Here is a 23,591-nt window from a genome sequence, read left to right on the forward strand (position 1 = left end):
AAATGCCACTGTTTTCTTATAGTTACAGATTTTCCAGTGTACCGTCTGGTCCTTAAACTGTACACCATGGCTGGCTGACTTATATGGCTTTTTTTTTTGCTGTAGCTCAAGACACTAACTGAAAAGTTACTCAAAATAATTTACTAATCAGGGAAATTCCAGGTGGGTGTTCATTTCACGAGAATTAGTGAAGACCAAATCTCTGAATTGCTACAACACTGTTTATACATGACAGAATTGTTTTCAACTTCTCAGTGAGTGTTAATAATACTGAAATATGATTTTCATCATGGTTATCATAGTATTTACAAAAGAGAGCTACCAGAACAATTGTACTCCATATTAATTTAGGGTCTTTTTAAGTGGAGAGCTGGGTGCTGTGATTTAGATTGGGGGAAACAAAACTTCACAGTTCTTTTGCAGTGTCTGGTAAGCAAATCAAGGCTCTAGTGGGCTGGATCTCTCATTTCTTGCAAGGCAGTATAAGCAATGATCTGTATAACCAGTTTTCCTTAAGTTATTGCAGCTGATTTTTTTTTTTTAATTTTTATTTTTTAAGTAAGTAAGTAAAGATTTTCTCTTCCCTAGTGCATTGCCTATGACTAAGTATTAGCAGTTTGGGGAAGGTTAAATTGCTCTTACCAATTAGAATTTGTTAGCAGATGTGGTTATTGGTACTGTGTGCTTTCCTAATCCCTCTTCAGTATTGGTGCATCTCCAACCCTACCAGTTTAATTAACATTGAAATTCTCATATTATTTTGGTATGCTGATTACAGGCAAGGACTAAGTGGAAGTCAGTTTGGCATCCCAAGAGACTTGAGTGTTAATGCAGAAAGGATTTTTTTTTTCTTTTCTCCCCCTTCATGAACTCCAGATAAGCAGTAGGCCCCAGTTAGATTTCATTACTATCACGCACTCTTCATGGTCATCTTTTAATATTTGAAAGGATCATTTGTTAACGGGAAACGGTCAATTTTTTTTTCTTTGGCTTTTGAAATATAATTTTCAATTTTTAATTTGATTCATTTAGATGAAATCATTAATCAGGGTTGAAACTGAGTTAATTTTCTGGAAAATAAATGAGGTTGTTAGAGTGAGCATTATTAAGTGGGCTCTTTGCAAGAAAGGGATAATAGCTGAAAATATGGAAGACTTTTAAGAACTATAGCAGTTGAGGGATAAAAAAAACAGAGGTTTTTTTTCTAGATAAGTGCAGTAATTTTTTAAAGGGAGCTAGGCATAGGAGGGATATTTCAGAACTATCATTATCAGGGTTACAGAGTAAATACTCTTATTAAATATATATGTGACTTAAAATGCTTGAGTCAGAATATAGATAGTGATTCTCTTATGTTTTTCCAGGCGGTATGCTTCTCAGTATACGCTACACACAAGTAATGCCCATTTGGCTTTTAAGACAGAGAAAGTTTGGCAGTTAGTAATTCAGTAGAGGTATATCCATGCATGTACAAAGCTTCAGCGGACAGGGAGCAAAGGCCACTAAACCATTTTTTTTTTCAGTTTGACCCAAACTCAGCTGCTGGCCTTGAGAGATTTCTATTTGCTCTTTCTCTGCATTTTATTGCATGATACAAAGTGCTTAAGATAGCCAGCAAAGTCTCTTACAAATGCAAACCAAGGAAGAAACGATTGGACTACACGGGCAACATCCTACATTTACTATTCAAATTCAATTTCAGTTAACTGCGTGCAGAATTTGTTTTGCTTTGTTTCCTAATGCCATCTGCTTTCTGCTAATCTTCTATTTAAAAAAAGCTGTGGGTTTTTTTTTTTTTTTTTTAGAAGATAGAGCTGCCTACTCTGTTCTGATAGGAAGGAATTTTTTCTCTTCGAGTGTTTCAGTCTTTGTTCAAGAGTTATCATAAAACTAAGCACTTAGTGGCCGTAGGTCAAAATTTTTGATGGAGCACTCCAACTCTGTTTAGGTTTTCTCTAATGCCCCTGTGCTCATTAAGGAGCGTTTTGGAGCCCATCACTGTGAATGAATGGTGGAGCTTTTATGCGTCTTACCGAACAAGGTATTTTCTTGTAGGTGCTTTTTAACTGTCCTAACGAGCTATTAAATGCTCTCACACACTGCTAGCTGTAGAGGAAACCGTGTGCGTGTACCACATTAAAATAAATAAATAAATAAAAAATCTCTAGAATGGAGTGGTGAAAAAATTTCTGCTCAGATGAGAAAGACACGTGGAAATAGAAACAACTTTGGAGTGCAGTTGCTTTCCCTTTGTGATATGGCTTTCTATTATAAAAAAAAAATAATGAGAGAATAATAAGAGAGAATAATAATTGAATTGTGTTAAGCTTGCAGTATTTTTGCTTTAAAAATATAAATCCCAGGGAGCAGACAAAGTCAGTTTTCATTTCCTTTTAAAACAAAAATAGTTGATCTAAACACAAATGTTGAGAAGGTACATCGTCACTGCTAGCAGTGGTAACTAATGAGATGATACCTATAGGCTTTTAAGCATCCAAAATAGTATTTCGAGTATAGTTAGTTTGAGGCAAAGCTGAACAAATACTGATTTAGAATTTTGTTTTCAGTTTCAGTTACATTATCCACAAGGAGAGCAGTAACAGGCTCAGGTGAATAGCCTACAGCATGTTTATACAAAATGGCAGTGGTGTGGTATAAATATACTTAAGCGAGGCTAACTTGTTACATACTAAATGGAACCTCTTTCAGGAGAGGCAAAAGTTCCTCTTCTGAAACAAGTGAAGGTCTCGAAGTCCCTCCACGTGATTAAGATCACTCACTTGTCATCAATTAGTCAATTGTAATTAGTTAGTACTAATGGTTTTTGTATCCAGCCTGCGTTATAGACTCTCCATGCTAATAGCGACAGATTAATAACTGGGCCAAGGCGGTCAGAGGACCTTGTTCTTAATAGTACAACTTATTATTAATAGTACAACTTATTATGGTAGTATTATGTCGATGCTATGAGAGTGTGAATGGGGTCTGCTAAGTCTGAGAATCATAGTCCTGCCTTCTAAAACTGCTGTGAGTAGCAAAGGCAGGGTCAGACCAGCGTTGTGCCAGGAACACAGCATGCTGGCCTTGTCCTCAGTATGTAGTGTCTTTTGGTATGCAGAAGCTGTTTTGCATAGGTCATACTTACAGAAGTTAACATCACTCAAATTTTAAATTAAGTTCTAAAATGTTTATGTTAAGAAAATTTGTTGTTTCTGTGTGACTTTCAGTTTTGCTGACTGATTTGGTTATAACAACTGTTACTTTTTTTTTTACAGCCAAACAAAATGTTCACAGAGTCTTCGTCCTCCCACAGTTACAGTCAATTTAGATTCTTTCACTCATAGATGAGTAACATTTGTGACAGTGTCTCCAGTTAAGCCCAGCTATTTCCAGAACTTACTGGATTTGATACTCCTGAATATCAAGTAGCTTGGGCTTGGGGGCAAAGCTGAGGTTGGGGCAAAAAGACAGCAAGGTCTGTGTACCTCTATGTTTACAGGAGGTCCACTCGTCAGTCTGAGTATGTACATCATGGCTTCAACAAAAAGTTTTCATGCTTGCTGGAGGCAGTTGCTAACAACTGGCTTGTCTATTGGCTGTGATCTCAGACGTTGGTTCTTTTAAAGCTAAACAAGCCATCTCCAAAACCCTTTTCTTACTCTGCTCTGTTCTGTTCTGTTCTGCTCTGTTCTGTTCTGTTCCGTTCTTTTTATTTATTTGTCTATTGGATGAAGGACACCATTTTCTGTCCAGCTTCCTTCAGAATTTTCTTCAGTAATTAGCCCTGGACAGTTTCGTCCTAATATTTTAGTGTTTTGTAGTATCTTTGGACATAGCTATTTCCAGTCCTTTCTGTATCAAATAAGTGTCTTAGAGGGAAGGTTGTATTTCATTTTTCTTCTTTAAAACTATATGAACCAGAAATTTCCTGTAATTTTGGTATGGAGATCCTCTCCTTCATCAGTCATTTGCAGTTTCTGGGTAACATTATGCCTGTCTTATGATAGCTTTAAAGCACACAATATTCTGGTTCATACTTAAATCACATCAACAGGTTTTGAGCTAGGAATGACAGTTTTGCTTTGCTTTGCTATGTTGTTAAGTCTGTGTTCAAACTGTACTGTTAAAACTCTTCAGCACTGAGGAATTTGCTATATAGAGATGCCCCAAACTTATGATGTACAGCAGTGGGAAACAGTATTGTGTCTCTGAAGTTGATGAGTTTAGAAATAATAATACCAATTGAAGTGATATGGAAAGAATAGATTTCCAGTGCCTTGAAGAATTATAGCTGAGACTTGGAAGCGAAGTATTTTAGGAGATGAACAGTTAACTTGCTTTGTTCCTACGGGCAGAATTTATGTAAACTTTTAAAAGCATAACAGATTAATTTGGTCACTAAATAGTAAGCAACTATCTAGTGAAATAAATTCCTTGTACGACATCTAGTAGCAGTAGTAGAAGTATTCATAAAACTTCTGTTTTCTTTCTTGTTTCCCCATTGTACAACACACAGTGCAAGGAGCTGGATTGTCACATGGTGTGTAGGATGTCAGTGAATGAAACATGTCAGTTCATGTTTGACCCAAGTGATTCATGCAGAAATGCTAATGTATGTCACTGGTTACAATATATTTTAATTTATTTGCTGTATGGATAAAGAAACAGAAGCTGTGATTCCTGTGTTTTTGAACTGACTGCACTGCAGTGCGATAACCATCTGTCCTGTGTATGAAGTGCTCATCTACATGCAGCTATTACTAGTAGCATGGCTAGCTGGTTTAACCAAGCAATCGCCAAAGGCCTAAGAGTATACAAATACAAATGATTTTAAATGACAATTTTTAAGGGGCATGTGAAGCTTTTAAAAGAGGAAGCAGAGTTGGTGAGTGCAGAGGTCCTGCTTCGAGTTTCTTATTTCAAGCTAAGCTCACCAGTTTAATTTTAATCCCTTTCAAACGCCTTGGTCATGCTTTGAAGATAGAAAACCACCCCCTCAAGCTCTGAAGCCAAGCAGTGGCCCTTTTTGTTTCCACAAGCCGAAAATAAAGTGTTCATATGAGCTCATTTACAGAGAGTAGAGTTGGCAGCCTTATCAGGAGTGGAGAAAGGAGCTCTGAAGATGAAAAGCTCTCGCTGTGACAGAATTCTTTATTAGGTTGGGCAGTAATGGAACGTGCTGTACATAGGATAAAGTGATGGCTACCTAGAGCATTTAGGGAACGCCAGAAGAGTAATCATGTTTTATGTTGTTCCTAGGCTGGCTTCTGATCCCCCTGGCCCTGAGGATGTTTGAAAATGGGGACTGCTTAAGCAGCATACTGTCCCACCTTTGCTTGCTGCTTGAGCCCCTGCTGATCAGAAAAAAACAAAGTAATATCGAGTCACTGTGCTGTTTAGAAATTGCTCAGAACTCCCAGTTTGGACAATACACTTGTGTAAACCTTGCTGGAAAATGGATTTTGATGAAAAATCCCATCATTCAATTTCACATATACATCAAATTCCATTTACAACAAATACTTCTTTTGCTGAAATTCATTTTTCATAAGATTTTTTTTATGTACGAAATTGCTAAATATATATCTAAGATAATAATTTGATACTAGTGATATAATTAGCATGAGTCCAGTGCGTATTTTAATTTTCAAAATTTAAGTATGTACATTGATGCATAAACCTACACACCTTGGAAATGTAACCCCTGCTGGCTGGGCAGTTTCTGCTCAGTTTCAGTCAGAAGTCAGTGTTAGAGAAGAAATGTACCCCGAGAAGTGCAAAATAGCCTTCACAGATTTCTGTTTGCACCGCATAAGCAGCGTCCTTAACATTGAAGGAACTGCTGGCTGCCCTAGCAACTTGTCAGGAAAGCAGGCTGAGCCTACCTCCTACTTTGCTCAGCACTGGCTCCTCAGTGATGGAGGGAACGCTGCCAATCATCAGGCATGCACATTTTTCCCTGTTTGCATGGCTGCTCCATGTGACTGGAGGAAGGATCCATTGCAGGCCCTCCTCCAGGCCTCACACTCCTCCTCACATGGCCCTTGTTTTAAAAAGCAGCCTCACCTGGCAACTGCCACTTGAAGTTTAGAAATACAACCATTGAAGGCTAATGTTAGCCTCACGCTGTGACTAGAAGATGGTGTCCTTGCCAGTCTTGTTGAGATTAGCCCAGGTGACAATGTAAGCAGCACAGCAGCATGGTAGCTGCTGCTGTAGGGCACTGTCCTTTCCTCCATCACATGCTTAGCTCTCACTTTCAGGAAGGCCTTCTGAGGTTCCCTCACAGGCTGGTCAAGGAGGAAATTTGGATGTAACATGTATTAACATCTCTGAAAGAGGCCCAGCCCACCACTGGCTTCATTAGTCCTGCTTCAGGAACATACAGAATTGTAACCGTTAAATAGGTATTTTTTGGCTCTGTGTGTAAGTATTTTTGATCTGAATGTAGCCTGATGTCCTTTTAGATGCAGAGGTTCTTCTGACTGAATTTGGTGGCAAAACTTCTGCTGACTTACGGGAATCGAACTGGAATCACCTCTGTATTGGTAGTAAGCAGTGCAGTTCCCCTCATCTCCCCCCTGTCACTGCCAACCTTTATGGCCTTTTGTTGGTGGCTTTACTTCACAGATTATTCAGTTTTTAGATTTCTGTCTTCATTAAGGATTCTTATTCCTAGCCCTGCTGATTGTTTCGGTGTTTTTTATAAATTTCACAGCTGCTGTGAGATTCAAATAGAGACCTGCATTGCTTTTATAGGCATTTCTGCCCCACAGTAAAAAACAAAAAGGATTTACTTCAAGTTTTGAATTGCCTTCTTTAATGTCTTTAAACAATAGACCTATTTTTTCATTTAATTAAAACAGTAAAAGTTAACTATACAGATTGACAGAGAACTGTAATTGATTTGGCTCTTTTTATTTTTTATTTTTTTTTAATCACTATTAACAATAAAGCACAGAGCTTTTTGCTGGAGAAGTAACTGAGAAAAAAAAAACAATGAAAAAGAAAGATAAATGACAGTAACACTGCTTTCATTAATTAGGAGGAGATGTTGAATATTATTCATGCTGCAAAATGTCTGCAATTGGGATTTTAGTGGCATGGGAGTTTCCGTCAGTTTCTTCCGAGTAAGGACTGCAGGCATCAATTTGTGAAGTTTTTATAAAGTCATCTGATTTTATTAATAGGTGTTTTTTGTGTGTGCAATGGAAATAACACTGATCCTACATCTTCAGGTAAACTGCTCCTTCATAAAGAAAGCAGTGAGATGGAAAAGTTTCTCTATAAAAGCAGACTTAAGATTTTTCATAGGCTGTGTTAAGACCCCATATTTGGATAGAATACGAACACCATTTTTTTTTAATCCTGAATGCAACTTCTGTTTTGAAAGCTTTGATAGCACTTTTACTTGAAAATTAAAAAACGGGGAGCAGACTTTTCCACAAACCAAGCGATTTTCTTTTAATAATTTTTTATATCTTTACAGTAGTTTTGTTCCTTTGCAGTGCTTACTTGCCTGCAAAAAAAATTTTTAGTCAATGTTTGTTGCATTAATAATGTGATTTGAAATTTGCTCTGAATAATACACTCAGTTTTATATGTGTTGATGAATGAGAAAGACATACAGGAGTTGTCTGTCTCTGTATCTATTCTCAGTGGAGAAATTAGTAGGACAGCCATTGATCTTTGCCATTGGCACGATGGACTGTGTTGCAATTACAAGTAATAAGATATGTTTTCTCTTCTGCTTTCTGTTCTTAGTTTCATGTGCCTTAAATTCATCTAATATCCATTAACTAGTTTTGGCATTATACTTTTGAAATAATTTATTTTATGATGTACAACATATAAATCACATATGGGATCTATCTAGAAAACATCTGATTATGGCTCATTTCAGTAAGAAAAGTCTGAGGAGGATAAGTAAGAGCCCATTCACTTATCAGTTGCATTGGTCCACTTAATGGACATTGAACTCTTTTCTATCTCTGCCAGCACAGGTGCAGTTTCATTACTGATACTTCAGACCTCACTGTTTGGCCAATTGTTTTTAATGTTGTGAAGTACAAGAGTTTTTTTCAATTTCCCTTTACATTCAGCACAAAGCCTTCCTTGTGCATATGCTGCCACAGTGGGGTTTGCTCTAGATAAATTATACACTCTCATTCTTAAACAAGATTCAAGAGCTTCTCTAACTGCAAAGTATAGCATCCAGCACTTGGAGTTGCAGTCCATTCACTATGACAGTTGCCAACTGCCTCGAGTTTTGACAGGGATTATATACCTTGGTGGTATGGTGTACTTCATGGCTTTAGAAATATGATGTATAGCAATTATACCGTATTACGAAGGTTATAGTATATATCTCAGAACAGAAGCAGTATGAAAAGATTTTTTACTTTATCTTACATATTTATGTAACTTACTTTATGTAATTTTTTTCATTATATTTTAATTCAGTTTTATGAAAATGGCTTGGAATAAAAAATGAACCATACAGCTCTGAACATAGGGAAAGTGCCTACCAAAACTGCAAAACTCAAGCCCTGAATTTCTTTGAACTTCATGAAAATTTTGATGTGGAATTTAAGAGCAGTTTTGGTCTGTGGAATATGTAATAAAATTCAGTCTGAATAAAGACTGAATAAGGTCCAACTGCCACTAAAACTATGCTAGGTTGGATGCATTTAGGAGCCAAGTTTCCTACTGAGCTAGTCCTTAACTGCAAGCCAACTTGATTTTAAGAAATACATAAGTACAATCACTGAGAGAAGAACAGACTTGATATGAACTTGATAAAAAGTAGGGAAGTTTAATTCTGTTCTTTCTGGGTAGTTTGGAAAGTAGATCACTGAGAAATATGAAAAGAAAAGCACAAGCTGGAGAGAATAATAAAGAGATATCAATCCAGAGTACCACAATATCTGACGAAATGGCATGACAAGTGGGAAATAACTGTAAGATGGGGAAAAGGCAGTAAAAAATGAATTGTTTCTTCAACCTGCTTCAGTTCAAGAAACAAATGCTGCTGAGCAATGCCAAGGTGTGTAATGTTCACATAAATCTCCCATGTCAACAAATGGCAAACACCTAAAACCTTAAGAAACACTATCAGAAAGTACTTGATTTCTTAGTACCATTGAGATCACTGTAAGGCTAGTGGGAGGAAGTACAAAAAGAACAAAGCAGGTTCCATGGCTTGATTACAGCAACTCCATGCTATAGACTTGTAGCAGAGTGGCTGGGAGACTGAGCAGAGGAGAAGGACCTGGGGTATTCATTGATGCTTGCCTGAACATGAGCTAACAGTGTTCCCAGGTTGCCAAGAAAAAAGCCAGTGGCATTCTGACTTGTGTCAGAAATAGTGTAGCCAGCAGGAGCAGGGAGGTGATCATCCCCCTGTACTCAGCTCCAGTAAGGCTGCATCTCAAGTACTGTGTTCAGTTTTGGACCCCTCATTTGGACCCCTTCTTTACAAGAAAGACATTGAGGCCCTGGAACATGACCAGAGAAGGGCAATGAAACTGGTGAGGGAACTGGAACACAAGTCTTAGGAGGAGTGGCTGAAGGAGGTGGGATTGTTTATTCTGGAGAAGAAGAGGCTCAGGGGAGACCTTATTCCTCTCTACAACTCCCTGAAAATAGATTGTAGCAAGGTGAGGGTTGGCCTCTTTTCCTGGTTAACAGTGGTAGAATGAGAGATAATGGCCTCAAGTTGTGCTAGGGATGGTTCAGTTTAAATATTAGGAAAGACTTCCAAAGAGTGGTGAGGTGCTGGAACAGACTGCCCAGGGTTGAGTCACTGTCCCTGTAGGTGTTCAATAAATGTTTAGATGTGATACTAAGGAACATGGTTTAGTGAGGAAATATTGGTGGTGGGTGAATGGTTGGACAAGATGATCTTAGAGTAACTTTCCAGCTTTAATGTTTCTAATTCATCAAAGGAAACATCCTTATTGATCTCTGTTTTTATTTTCTGCATGAAAACATATCCCCAGAAAATGTGTTGACTTTTCCTATAATATTTTTTCTGGTCATTTAGACTAGTTCTTCAGTGGCCACTTCCTTTCTTTTCTACAGGTTGGCTACGTTAAGCTGTAGAGGAAGGAAAGAAGAAAAAAAATGCTTCAATCAGTTTCTTCTCAGAATATTGACAAGATTTTATTCTTGTTATGTCACTATAGTACTGTAGTAAGCAGTGCTTTCTTGCTGAGAGCCCTGTTTATGCCATTATTCTGAACTCTTGTAATCCAGATTAAAATTGATAGTAAATAATTAGAACATCTAAAAATGGATCCAAATTTGCCCCCTGGATTCAAAATACCTTCTGGAATGAACAAAACGTATTGCAAGTTCTGATCCAAAAAGAAAGCTGTGAGATCAAAAAGAGCCAGAAATGAAAGAAGAAAAAGATTTGTTTTGCTTAAAGGACAATCATAGATGTAATTTTGGATTTTAGGGGAGTGATCTGTGGGTGAGGAGATAGGGAAAATACAAACGCTGAAATCTGAGCCACGCAGTCTTTGTTTGCCAACAGCTCTTGAGATCTTTATGTCTTTTGTTCCCTATATTTGTATTGAAGGATTTCCTATGTAAGGCGGAATAAAAGAATGAGTAAGCAATTTCAACACTTGTTTTCAATTAATCATTAAGCAATGTAGTGTAATTTGTTCGAGTTACCCTTTGATGTGCAAAGCATGAGCAGCTTTTGGTATAGCTAGCTGAACAAGAGATGTGGACTCCCTGCAGCATGATATAGATCGTGCTATTTCCTTTTCTTTTAAGCTTTTCCCTGTTTTCCTGATCACAGAGGTGACAGCAATTAAAATGTGTTGTTGGGAATGTGGAGGACCCAGTGAACTCATCTATTCAGGAACAAGAACAATTTGACTATCTTTTGTATACAGTTAGAACTGGTATGTGCATTTCTGTTTGTTTATTTGTTTCTTTGGTCACATAAAGAATAATGAGTAAGTAATAAACACCTGTGTTTCTTTCGGATATATATTCTAGTTTCTTAGTCTTATTTTCAAAGAAACTAAAGAACTCTTAAAACTACATTATGATTATCCAAGAGCATTTCTGATACGTTTGGCAAAAATGTAAATATCAAGTAAATACTTTCAACTGTGATTGTCCTCTCTTGATGAAAGAATTTTAATGTTTTGAGCATCATAGCAACTGTATAGATATGTTTCAAGTTGAACCTTGATTCAGTTCAGAAAATCTTATACAAACTAGCTTGTAGACCACATTGACAGGGAAAGTGTAATATAAAAAATACGCAACAAAACAGATAGTGAGTGTACAAGTAATGCCAGGAAAACTTGTGTTGAAATGATTGCTTTTGAAGGCAAAAGAACAACGTTCTTCAGAATTTGAAATTATTAAACTTTCAATCAAAAAATTCAAAAAAGGCCAAATAAACTATACTGAGGGGGGCATTTACAATAATAGTTGGAAGGCACTACATATTTAATGTATGAGGATGTGGGAAAAGGTGCGTGTCGTAATTTGTCCAAGTCTCTTTTCTGCTTGAAAATTTGGGTCTCTGCTGAACATGAAATACAATTCAATTATTACTGAATTTTATGGTGAGCTAGTATGATAAGTCTGTTCTCATCATCATACTGAGAGGGTTTACTTTTTCTCCTTGAATGTTGCAGTATCTGTCACAAATACTATTTCAGATTGACTTGTATGTATGCTTCATGGTGATGTTACTCGAAAACTATCCTTGTGAGAGGATCGAGCATATTTGTTTGTTTTGTGAGTGCTAGTTATAAATAATCTGAAGTGCTTCTGTAGGTTTCTATTTGTGAGTTTGTTTACTGAGGTTATTTTCTACATAGGCTGTCTTCTTCCAGTGAATTCTGTTCTTGTTTTAGCCATAATGTCATTTAAACTGGATGACACAGTTCATGGGAAGGAAATTCAGGTAGAAATACAAGTTATATTGTTTAAATAAAAAAGGAGAGAATACAATGTATATCTGCTTTAGTAGGGGACAAAACTTTGAGAGAGAAATAGGAGAGAAAACTTTGAGAAGGAGCATACTGTTCAGAACAAATACTAAATCTGTGAAAATAAATTGTTTGCCCTTCCTCCCCTTTGAAGTAACTCAGGATAAATCTACTGACTTCGGTAGAATTATGCTAGATTTGCAATGCATTGAGTGAGAAAAGCTCAGACTTCTGTTTGGTAAATATTCTTTTTATGGCCTGCAGAAAAATGTGTGTATTTTGCAATGCATGCTGTGAATATTCTCACTGAGATCTGCATTCAGAAGGCTAAATATGTGCCAAATTAAATAGCTTATCCTTGTCAGGAATTATCAACTTAAAACATTTTTTTATAATTATGTATTTTCTGGAGATGAAGAAATTTTATGCATTATTTCCTCTTATGTTTATGATCCTCTTATTTTCCTGTAATTATGTTGCCCAATCATTTATGTTAATGCACTCTTACATGCTTTCTATATTTTTCTTCATAGCATTTGCCATTGTAATTTAGACAAAAACATTTTCCTCAGATATCTTTGATATAAAGGCATTTCTAACAGTGAGGAGTTCCTTCTGGAAAAGAATGATTCTCATGGCACCTATTGTTGACCTTTTTTTCCTTTTCTTTTTCCTTTGTTTTGTTCATTTATTCTGGCTAAAATTACATACATATTCATATATTGTAATAAGAACAAAGCATTACTCTTGGATATTTTCCATAAATTTGTTCTCATAAGCAATTTGATAGACATCTACTATAACTGTAATGGAGGAAGTTTGCAGTAAATCAGACTGCCTGGTTTAGAGAACTTGAATTTATTAACCCATTTCCAGAAGAGCCAGTGTTACCTGTGAGATTAGAAGAAAATTGTCACTGTTTTCTATTTTAGAGCAGAGGCATTTTATAATCAGAGTGTATTGTCTAATTGTAGCAGAATTTATTGTGTTTTATTAAAGCAAAATCAATTTATCTCATAGCATTAATTGTACTTAACATTACGGTCAGTCAAAAAGACTGGAAAGCACCAAGCACATTATAATTATGTTTCTAACTGGGATTTTCTGCATTAACTGTGATCCACTCCTAGTGATAACTACAAAAATGTAGTCAATATGGGAAGGTAACCATGGTGCTTTTGTACTGAGAGCTTCTAGCAGTTGCATCAATTAACTGGTCTCACTAATAAACTTTCCATTAATTGCTCCTGTATTATCTTGAGACAAGATACAGAAGCCTCAGCCAGAATAACCGGTCACTGCAGAGTGCTGGGCAGCAGCAGGTTATGAGGCTGGTAGGTCCTACGAGCTGCTGTATAAACCAGTTACACTCTGGGCATGAATTAAGTGTTTAATATGTCCAGAAGAATAATTAATGTTCAAAATGAGGAGTTACCTGGTTTTCTTCTTTTATTTGGGTCCACAAAACTTTGCCTGTTTTAATTTTGTTTTGTTTTCCCCATTAATTTACCAAGATGAAACCCAGGTTATATGCAGCTGTTAAAGGAATTTTAAAAACTCATCCTGATGCTTTTCAAGATTTAGCTGACAAAGCCTGATACAATCTTAGCATTTTTATGAAGATATGTATGTATATATATATGCAGGAATATTTCAGCCCTTATTAGGGAAGTAAGTACACGTCAGAAGATTAAAAAAAACACAAAACAGTATATAGTATGTATGTAAAGAGTATGTATTTTTTTATCTTACGACTTTTCACCAAAATGGATACCTTTACATACTGTGTATTTTTATTGAATTTAGCCCGCTCTTATGAAATGAAAAAGCTTAGAGATGGTATTGTCCACTTTTCTCCTTATTGAATCTCAGCATCAAAAGTTGATGGAATAGAATTATTTTATTTTTACTTGTTTCGACTTTATTTTCATATTTAGGTTCTCATAATTGCACTTTTTTTTTAATACTGGTCTTCACAGAGTAACAGGAAAGGTTAAACGATGACAAAATGCCTATTGCAAACATTTTATTTTTTTCAGTAATGTAATGTTAACATATAAATATCTGTTTGAGAATGTAAAACATTTAATTGAACTATTGATATCTCTTCAACCAGATCTTCCAGTGATATCTTTAGTATTCTGAGTATTCTGTAAAATGCTGGAGCAAATGTTTGTACACTGTCATACTTCATATAAAATACCAATACTTATTTCTTCTGAAGAGTTCTGTGGATGTGATTCTTGGCCTCAGTACAAGCCATTTATAATATGCCATTCTGGTGGGGCCACTTGGAGTGGATCACTCAGGAATTCAAAATCAAATGAGTTTTACTGAAACATACACTGGGGATTTAATGTTACAACATTTCGATTTTTTGCAGTAGTTGAGTCTATGACTTGGAACACTTCTCATATATGTAAGATTGTATGAGCAGACACAAATTTATTTTCAAAATGAGGAGCTATGGTAAAGCACTATTCTCTAAGAAATACAGCAGTATTATCACACTCTTGTTTTCTCCAATTTCCACAAACTTTGCAGCCAGTTTTTGAATTCTAAACTAAAAATTGTTTTGTTGTATGTAGGCTCTGAATAAAGATTTGAAATGAATATCAAGGTCATATCAATTACATCTCTTAATACTGGGAGATGATAGGGACAGAAGAAAGTTTCAGATGAATTGTAGCATGGTCTAGAGAAAGATAGTCTCCTCTGATGCTTTGGCAGGACTTTCTGAAGCTATTATTGTCATTATGAGAAATTACAGAATACTGTTTGTAAAGGGTTTGTCTAATTTGTCGAATTTGTTTTCCCATTGATTATTGAATACAATTTTGTGAGTAAATTATCAAGGTCTTTTATATACTCCACTACCTCCCCCCAAAATAGAAGAAAAATAATTTCCTTTATTATCCTAGTGCTCATTAAACTGTACACTACACACTTGAATGTTTTTACCTGCCACCTCCTGAAACATATATGCAGAGAAAAGATCTTCCCTCTTTGTTTCTGCCTTTTGACATAATGCTTTAAAGTGCAAGGTAACATTAATAGGAAGAAATTCTGCTGTGTTGACATTTCATATTCTTTTCTTTATTTTACAGTTGTATGTCTTGATTTGATGCCCATCTATCCAGTTAATTTTTAAGTTTTAGTTTTGTCGTTTGAACAGTGATCACAGTAACACTTCCAAGCATGTTCTGGAAATAAAAAAAGAAACTTCAGTTTATTCTCACCATTAACACAGAGATTTTGTGCCAGGAGCATTGCTGCACAGGAAGATGCTGTGATATGTTGGTATCTTCCCACGCCTAGATTACTGCTTATTTTCAATCTAAGTACCAGGTACAGATTCCCATTTTAAAGTAAGCAATTGCTCAGAAAGAGAAAAGTTGTTCAGGTAGTAGAAAACAGGGATTTCAAATTCCTTGCACTCACAAAATGTGGCTTTATTCTTATGAACTAGCATGGGCCACTGCTAAACCTGATCTGAAGTAGGGAGAATTGTAAGAAACAGAAAGATGTGGTATGTGGACAGGAGCACAGAACTTCTGCAAAGCACAGAGAAGCCATGCCATTTGATAACAGAAAAAGAAAGCAAGTTCAGAATTTTGCTGTACTTTTAAGGGATGCATGAAAGATGAGGTTTACAATGGAAAAAAAGTTCAGCAAATCATGATCTTATTCTTTAAAAGAACAAAAATAAATAAATCAAGGAAGAATTAAATAGTACATCACCAAGAAAAGTGCAGCTCATAATTACGCAATACATAAATATGTTAAGGATTGCAGAGATAATATTATTATGGGTATGCTAAGAGGAAAAAAGAGTCAAAATGATGTATCATGAATAGCTTTAGAAAAGTCTGAAATGCTGTGAGAGCACATATTTTTGTACTAATTTCAATTTACATTCAACTATCTATATAAAGATGAGCATAATTTGGAAATTAAATTCTACTCATTGTAATCTTTTACTGTTCAGTAAAAGATTGACTGGCTGCTCCTTGCAGAAGATGAGAAAGATTTTGTTCCAAACGGAAAAAAGTGAGGGTAATAAATGACAAATGAGGGAAACCTATACTTAGGCAATGTGTTTGTTAAGGTAAAGAACTTAGGGATTTGAACAAACTGTACATATTTTTTAAAGTTCTGGTATCATGAGAGAGAAGCTTTAGTTTTCTATCAGATCCTGCCAAATGAAATAACTTCTAGATAGAAAACCTTATACGAGGCAAGCTATTTTTCAGTCCCAATAGGACGGATATGATTTTATGTAAATGTTTCAATGCAAACTAAAATATTGTGAAAATTAAAATATTGAGAATCCGTACATTATTATATCTGAAAAGGGTGTTGAAATCTTGATTCATGCTAGTGGTACTTCACAGTCCGATTATTATAATGCATTTCATTTTGATCTTCCCATCTCTCTTGAGAGTCTCCAGCAAATGGTCCAGAAATTCAGTTAGACTTCTTTTCTATTAGAGTTGTCACTAGCATAGCTCTTGAATTCTTTATAAGTTTTGCCAGTGTAATCCAGAATGAAGGCCTGCTTTTGACCTTCAAGCATTGGTAAGGCCTTGCTTAAACTTACTTTTTGACCTGTATGTCTCCTACCGTTCATCCTCCTTGCTTGAATCATCACCCAAGCTGCCTTTTCCAGTCTGCTCTTGTAACTTTAAAGTAGGGATTGCAAGTGTATTGATGCAGTAATGGCAGCCCTGCAAGCTCCTCCTAATTAAACTGATAGCAGTTTGAGTTCTGAAACAAGGTAGCATCTTCTGTAACTGCATTTAGATGAATTAAACTGATATCTGTGGTGTCTAGTTAGTGATACAGTGCCTTTATTTGTGTATCCTTGCCGCAGGATGCCATATTTATAATTTAAAAAATAAGGCAAGTAGTATAATAGAGTTTGGTTATGACATATGGACATATTGTCAAGAAATTTTTAGTAGAATTAGCAACAGTATTTTCTTAGTTATTCTTCAAGATTTTGCAGCTTTTATACTTCTTCCTAGCTACAGAATATCCAGGTAATGTGGAAAGAAGTATTATATGATGTTATCTTTCATATCAGAAACGTCAGGGCTTTCTGTATTCCAAGCCTTAGTTCTGCATCATTTTTCCTTCACTCTTTACAGAAATGCTTGTTTTGCTAGAATGAAGGATTTTAGTCACTTCAGAAGAGTGAAGGAAACAAAGTGGAGGTTTCGTAGCCTTCATTTAGTGGCTCTTTAATTTCTGTCTCTTTAAAATCAGCATGAATCTAGCATAATACTATTGAAGTTCTGGTAGTATAAAACTCACAAAAGAACAAATCTAGGCATCTGGAACTGAATGACTAGAGTGCATCTCTTCTGGAAAAGAAACAGATTTATTTATTTTTTTATTCTTATGTGAAATGTGAAAGGTATCCTTTTGCAATATTCGAGAGATAATAATGTGTATTGCATGTTTAATGCAACAGAGTAGCTGTCCTGTTTTTCTTTCTTTCTTTTTTTTTTCCTTCCTTTCTGCACATTCACCTCTTCTTGAACAGAAATAAAAGGTTCAAGGCTTGTCAGCATCAGTTTATAGATAGCTGTTTAAAAATAATGAGATATTGGGTATTGTAAGGCTCAGGGCTGTCTTGCCAGACTCATTTATTTCCATTCACCTTTTGTCAGAATTGCAGACAGAAGACATTCAATTAAAACTTGTCACCTGTTGCATGTGACCTAATTTGTATTTGTGAGTGTCACAGATTAGGATACTTGACTTCCTCTGGAGCCATTAAAAAATGTAAAGCAACTGAAGTATTCTTAAAACACTTTCTGCCATATTTTCTTCACATGAACATCTTTGTTTATGAACAATTCTTCACTGAAAGTCACTTGTGCAAGAAATAATATAGTTTCTTTATATTTCCATAATGAATAATCACTTAGGGAAAACTAAGTGGATTTTATGTGGGTGGTTTTTATTTACTACATTTACTAATTAGGACATGTAAAATTTAAGGCAATGCAGGAATCTTACAAGCAGCTGTAGAAAATGGACCTTACCCAGTTGTGTATTCCAGAAAATGAGATAGGAATATACATACTCCATTCAGAATGCTGTGTTAGAGGAAAAGAGACAAATTACGAAGGAATACGTGATGTAATTTGAATACTGCTTGGATCTACGTAGAAAAATATCAGATAGTTAGAAATTATTATCATATTGAGGATGTGAATCACAAGACAAATGATGTACTGGGACAAGGGCAATCTTTATTATACAGCACTGGTCACAGTGGGGTACCTGTCACAAATGAATGCTTCAGGGCAGTGTGTGAAAAGTACTACAGAAAAAGAAAAATAACTTGCAGCAGTGTTGGTGAGGGAGGAATAGGCGACATTAAAAAGGTGAAAATGGACAGTTGATCAGATTTGTCTGTGTGAAGTTTGTTTGGGCTGAAATATCTGGTGTGTGGCTCATTTTCTGCAGTAGCTTTAATCTTCAGATATTTCTATGCAAGGCTCTGTGGATGCTTTCACTTTGGAGAGTTTGTGCCCTGTATCATTGCGGTCTATGTTAGAAAGCAGCTGACAGGAGTTGTGCCATGTTTGTGTGAGGAACCAGGGAACCAAGATGTGAACTTTCTGTAGAAGCTAGTAAGGCAATCATGAGATCATTTGTTTCCTTAGGGTCAGAGGAAGAAATTCTTTTGTTATATTAATGCTTGTAATTTCCTTACTTGAAAAAAAAAAAGTAGCAATTACACTGATTTACATAGTCGTCACTTCTGAGTTAGAGTTCTAGTCTAATCAATATCTTCTGAGCCTTGTTAATCATATCAAAATGTGTTACTACCCATCGTTCTTAATGAGCTCGTGAGTGTGCTTGTTCTAAAACATAAAGTGAGTGTGTTGCACGTGACTGTTGAAGTCACATTATGACTGGTAGCAGGACTGTCCTTTCTGTTGGTACCAAAATAAGACTGCATGTGGTCAGCTGTGCTATTCTCATTTGGGGTTTTGTTTTTCTGCTGAAGAATTTAGAAATGCAGCTTGTTGTTCCTCTCTTCAGTGGAACTTTGTTCAGTGATAATAATAGAAATTGTAACCCTAAACAACTGTAATGATAATACCTCAATGCAACCCATTCCTGGCTCTGACATTAATTTATATAGATGGGAAGAACATCTTGCAGCTGGGGACACTGATAGGATGAGTGAACTGAGCTGCTGTCTCTGAGCTGGTTCTGGCAAGCTGTACACAGAACTAAGTCAAGGGTCTACTTAACTTCCCCCTGTACAATAGGTAGATGCCACAATATCCTCTTTAATTATCTGAATAAAGAGTATCTGTTGAATTAGAGCAATTAACTGATGAAGATGCTAGGCTTCTCCTCCAGTATTAAGATTTTCCTCAACAGGAGGCATCGACTGTTACCACATTGAGATCAGATAAATGTAACTTCTTATAATGAATTTTCTTATGCAAGCTATTGGAGTTGTAGGGAAAAATGTATATATATATGTACTCAGGAACCTTTGAATTTCAGTTTGCCATCTTCCAAACTCCAGAAAGTTTTTACCAAATATGAAGTAGGTATCTTTCATTAAGGAGTCTCTTTCATTGTTTCTCCTATAAGAGCTCTTGGGAAGTAACATACCATGTAGTATGTGTTAGATTATCAGAATTTGCTGCTGAAATATTTACTTGTCAATGGCGTTTAGAAGAGAGGAAAGCTTAGAAGATCCTTATCAATTTTCATTAAGGTGTTATAAACCTCTGATTTATTTTCTTTTGGTTTAAAAATGTTTTCATGTTAGAATTGGAATTGGTTGTACTATATTTATGTAATTTAAAAATGTGCAATACCATTATTCCACAATTACTTTGAATTGTAGTGTTTTTCTTCTTTAAAAAAAATATGTATATATAGCTGTGATGTATGTATATGTATAAAGGTGAGTGCATGGATGTACATGTAGTTTTGTCTTTGTGACATTTTTCTGTGTTTCTTTCCACTGACTATGTGAATGGCTTCAACGTGTATCTCTGAAAATGAAAGGAAGATTAAAAAAAAAGTTCATCTTGGTAGATTTATATTATTTTAATTTAAGCTTCAGTTACATTACTTTTTGATTAAACATACTTCTGTCTGGTGCTATCCATCTTTATCACTATGAAATCTGTTCCCAAACAGAAAGAAGGATATCATCTGAATTATGCAGAAATCATTCTCTATTCTACTGTTCTTCAGATGCTGGGCAGACTTTTTTGTAATCCCACCAATATCACATGTGGCTTGTTCTAATGCTTTGTCTATTTCTGAATATTCAACTCTCAAACCTCAGTCTTTTGTTGTTTGTTTTTGGGGCAGTGCATTGTTCTGAGTATCTTTTTTTTTTTTTTGCATATATCTCTAACTCCCTCATTCAGGGATAGAGAACACTGAGTTACCAGTAGCTCTGAAAAGCTTTTGACTTTCAGTTTTCAAAGTGTTGTTGAAGTTTAATGAATTTGTAAATATAACTTTAAAAGCAAATGGAAAACAACCATAGGGCATAATAAAGGCAATAGTAAAATGTATACTGACATTTTTCATGGTTGTAGGAAAATCTATGTGTTGTCTCAGAAGTAAAAAAAACTTCATTGTTTTGTAGGATCTACCATCCTTATCTTTTCTCATTTTTTTTTGTTTTGTCTATGAGAATATCCGTAGTTTGTTTCAGGGAAGCAAGCTCCTCTCTTTGTGTAGGTATCAGAATGCTTTATTGAGGCCAGGAACAATTTGAATGTAAACTGTACATGTTAATTCATTATTGCTGACATCTAACTGAACACCTATACAATTTCGTTCAAACTCTTTTGAACTACTTTGGGTTTTTAATCCACGTGTAAGTTAATTTACTAAGGTACTTACTTTCTGTTCTCTGGCCACAGTACTTAAAAACATTGCTTTTGACTGGTTTAGACTCTGTGTAGCACCAATTACTACTAAAGTTCTAATTCTGTTTTTCCTCCTCATAATGTTAGCTTTATATATTCATGGTGTTTGTTACAGCTTGAGTTTTTGTGTCTGCTGAAGAAGACTTAAGACCAATTTAAATTTAAACACCACAGCTGTTATTAATATTATGTAAATAAGAACAAATGATTTTCACCAAACAGGAAACTGTTTTATACTTAAGGTCTTCTTGCATGTATAAAAATCAAAAGAGGTTACAAGTGCTTGCAGTGCTGCTATTCCTTGCTTCTAAAATTACTGTTTGAAATAAATACACATTCTAAATAAATCTTGAAAGGCAGGTAATATAAAATTGCTACATTAAAATTATTCTCATAATAAATTTAATATCATGTTTGCTTTTTTTCCCCAATATAGGTGTCCGCCTAGATAGAGTACGTGGAGGTCGCCAGAAGTACAAGCGCAGAATAGACGCAGAGAATAGTCCATACCTGAACCCTCAGCTAGTTCAGCCAGCAAAAAAGCCATGTGAGTATACCAGATAATTGAAATTTCTCTTTGAATACAAGGAATTGACTCCTAACACTGTTTGCTGGGCTCCTGGTTGGGACAAAGTTGCATACTGAAGATACTACCATGAATGCTATATCCATTTGGCTGTTAATGTACTTTGCTTTAAATATACTCATCCTTTCTCAAGCAGAGTTGAACACAAAATATTCTTACCAGAGGTGGTGTATAAAAACATGGTTTATGCAGTGCAAATTTTACATTTATATCTTACCTTTATTTTCAGTAGTATATAAAATGGTTCATGCTGCAATCATTAGTTCATTGAAGCTTCTAGTTTCAGATTTCACAAGAAAGTGATTTTTGTAGTTTTCACTAACTAAATGAGTTTGACTGCTCAACATCCCAATGAAAATATATTAAGAGCCTCATTAATTTATACTCGTAGATTAACATATTACCTAGCATTAGATTAAAACAGCAATATGCCACACTATTAACAAGCAAAGATTGGTAGTTAGGGCTCTAGTACCCTTATAAGCATTATGGTGGGATTTTTGTGGGGTTTTTTGTTTGTTTTCTTTTAATGATGTCCTTGATTTTTATCTTGCCAGGCTGAAATTAAGAGAGAGATACAGAGCTGATCATCTCATTGCCAAAATACAAGTTCCATCCTCTTTGCGATTAACTAAAAATAGTTAGGGGTTTTGCTTTGCAGCTTATATAAACTCAAGCAGCGACTGTACTAATTCCATGAAGTAAATATAATAGCATTATAGCTGTAGTGCAAGGGACTAGTGTATTAGCCTGCAAAGGCTGTTTCAACAGCTGTAAACTTACTTCAAATTCAAAACAAAATTCACATATCCACTTACTTCTGTCACAGAGGTTAATTTGCTCTTAAAATAGAGAAATAAACCAGATAAATAAGGAGTGGGAACTCCTCCTTTTGCATTTCCCTCTCCCCCTGTGCATGCGATAGAAAAAGGCAACACACACATCAGTTTTAGTCTCTTGAAAATACCTGTCTGTACGGAAAATGGAATTTGTTTAAATTCATGTTCCCCAGTAGGGGACAGTGCTGTGTACAATACGTTTGAGCATATGGGGTTCTTGAGAGCAAATAAACAGTCTTTGAACTGTAAGTGAAAGGGCATTTTAGCTGTGTCAAAGAAAAAACAGCCAGTTTTATATAAAATTAAGGCTTAAGTGAACATATGGCATAGTTTCCTTTTGCCTTTCCAAAAAACATTATGCTGATTATATTCCTTCAATTGTCCAATCTGGCATCTTCTACTCAGCCTACATAAGCTGTCCCACCGTTCTGTAAATACAATCTAGGGCTGCACTAAGCAGATTTTGCACATTATAATAAAAACTTTCTGATAATACAATAAAATTTAATAAACTCTAATGCTTAATTTCATTAGAGGTTTAGTTTTCCTGGGTGCACAGATTGTCAGTTTTTCATTTACTTGATATTGTCATTGAGTAGAAATGCTATAGCCTAGCATACCAAAAAGCCAAAACCAAAGAGGGGGAAAAAAAAACCCACAGCAAATAAAACAACAAAAAACAACCCCAAGCCTTTTGATACAAAGGAGGTTAAAACTCTTGTACTGAAACACAAGAATCTCTGTAAACCCAAGATTACTGCAAAGTAGTGCATTACATTGCCTTTAAGACGATAACCACACCAATTTCTGTAAGCTCCATTTGTCTGAGATAAACTGAACTCCTTATAAATCATTACTCATTATCTGAATGCCTCCCTTCATTTTCCTCATCTTGTCTAAATACAAACATTTTTGTAACAAACATTTATAAAACTTAATTTTCAGATCCTGTCAGATAAGTGTCAGGACTTGAAACAGTTGAATCGGTTTTGTGTGGAAGTAGCCTGGGAGATTTTCTGGACCCTGACTGATAGTTCGTGCATAACAAAGGCATGGGAATGAAAATTGGGTTCTATTGATTCTAATTAGGGAAACATTAAATAAGATTTACCTGGAAACAGTGCTCATGGCTATTCAGTTTCCTGAGTGATGGGGCTTTCTGAGTACATTCAGAATTTTCTTACATTGTATACTGCCACACTCTTTTCCCTGTAGCAAAAGATCAGGTATTTGGAAGATCCTGTGGCCTGTATTGTGTTTTCCAGCT

General features: G+C 35.6%; 1 protein-coding gene across 11 annotated transcripts in view; it reads left to right on the top strand.

Annotated features, from left to right (window-relative positions):
• ESRRG (estrogen related receptor gamma) overlaps nt 1-23,591 on the top strand; it is a 376,167-nt gene that overhangs the window by 306,496 nt on the left and 46,080 nt on the right. For all 11 annotated transcript variants that reach the window (XM_065744802.1, XM_065744469.1, XM_065744720.1 and 8 more), the window contains one exon: nt 21,336-21,446. In XM_065744802.1, coding sequence (XP_065600874.1) covers nt 21,336-21,446 — 111 coding nt within the window. The remainder of the gene's footprint in view (nt 1-21,335; nt 21,447-23,591) is intronic.

Source organism: Cyrtonyx montezumae, unplaced genomic scaffold (assembly GCF_038088225.1).
Source record: "Cyrtonyx montezumae isolate F1298 unplaced genomic scaffold, pur_monq_1.0 scaffold_0, whole genome shotgun sequence".
NCBI classification, from domain to species: Eukaryota; Metazoa; Chordata; class Aves; order Galliformes; family Odontophoridae; genus Cyrtonyx; species Cyrtonyx montezumae.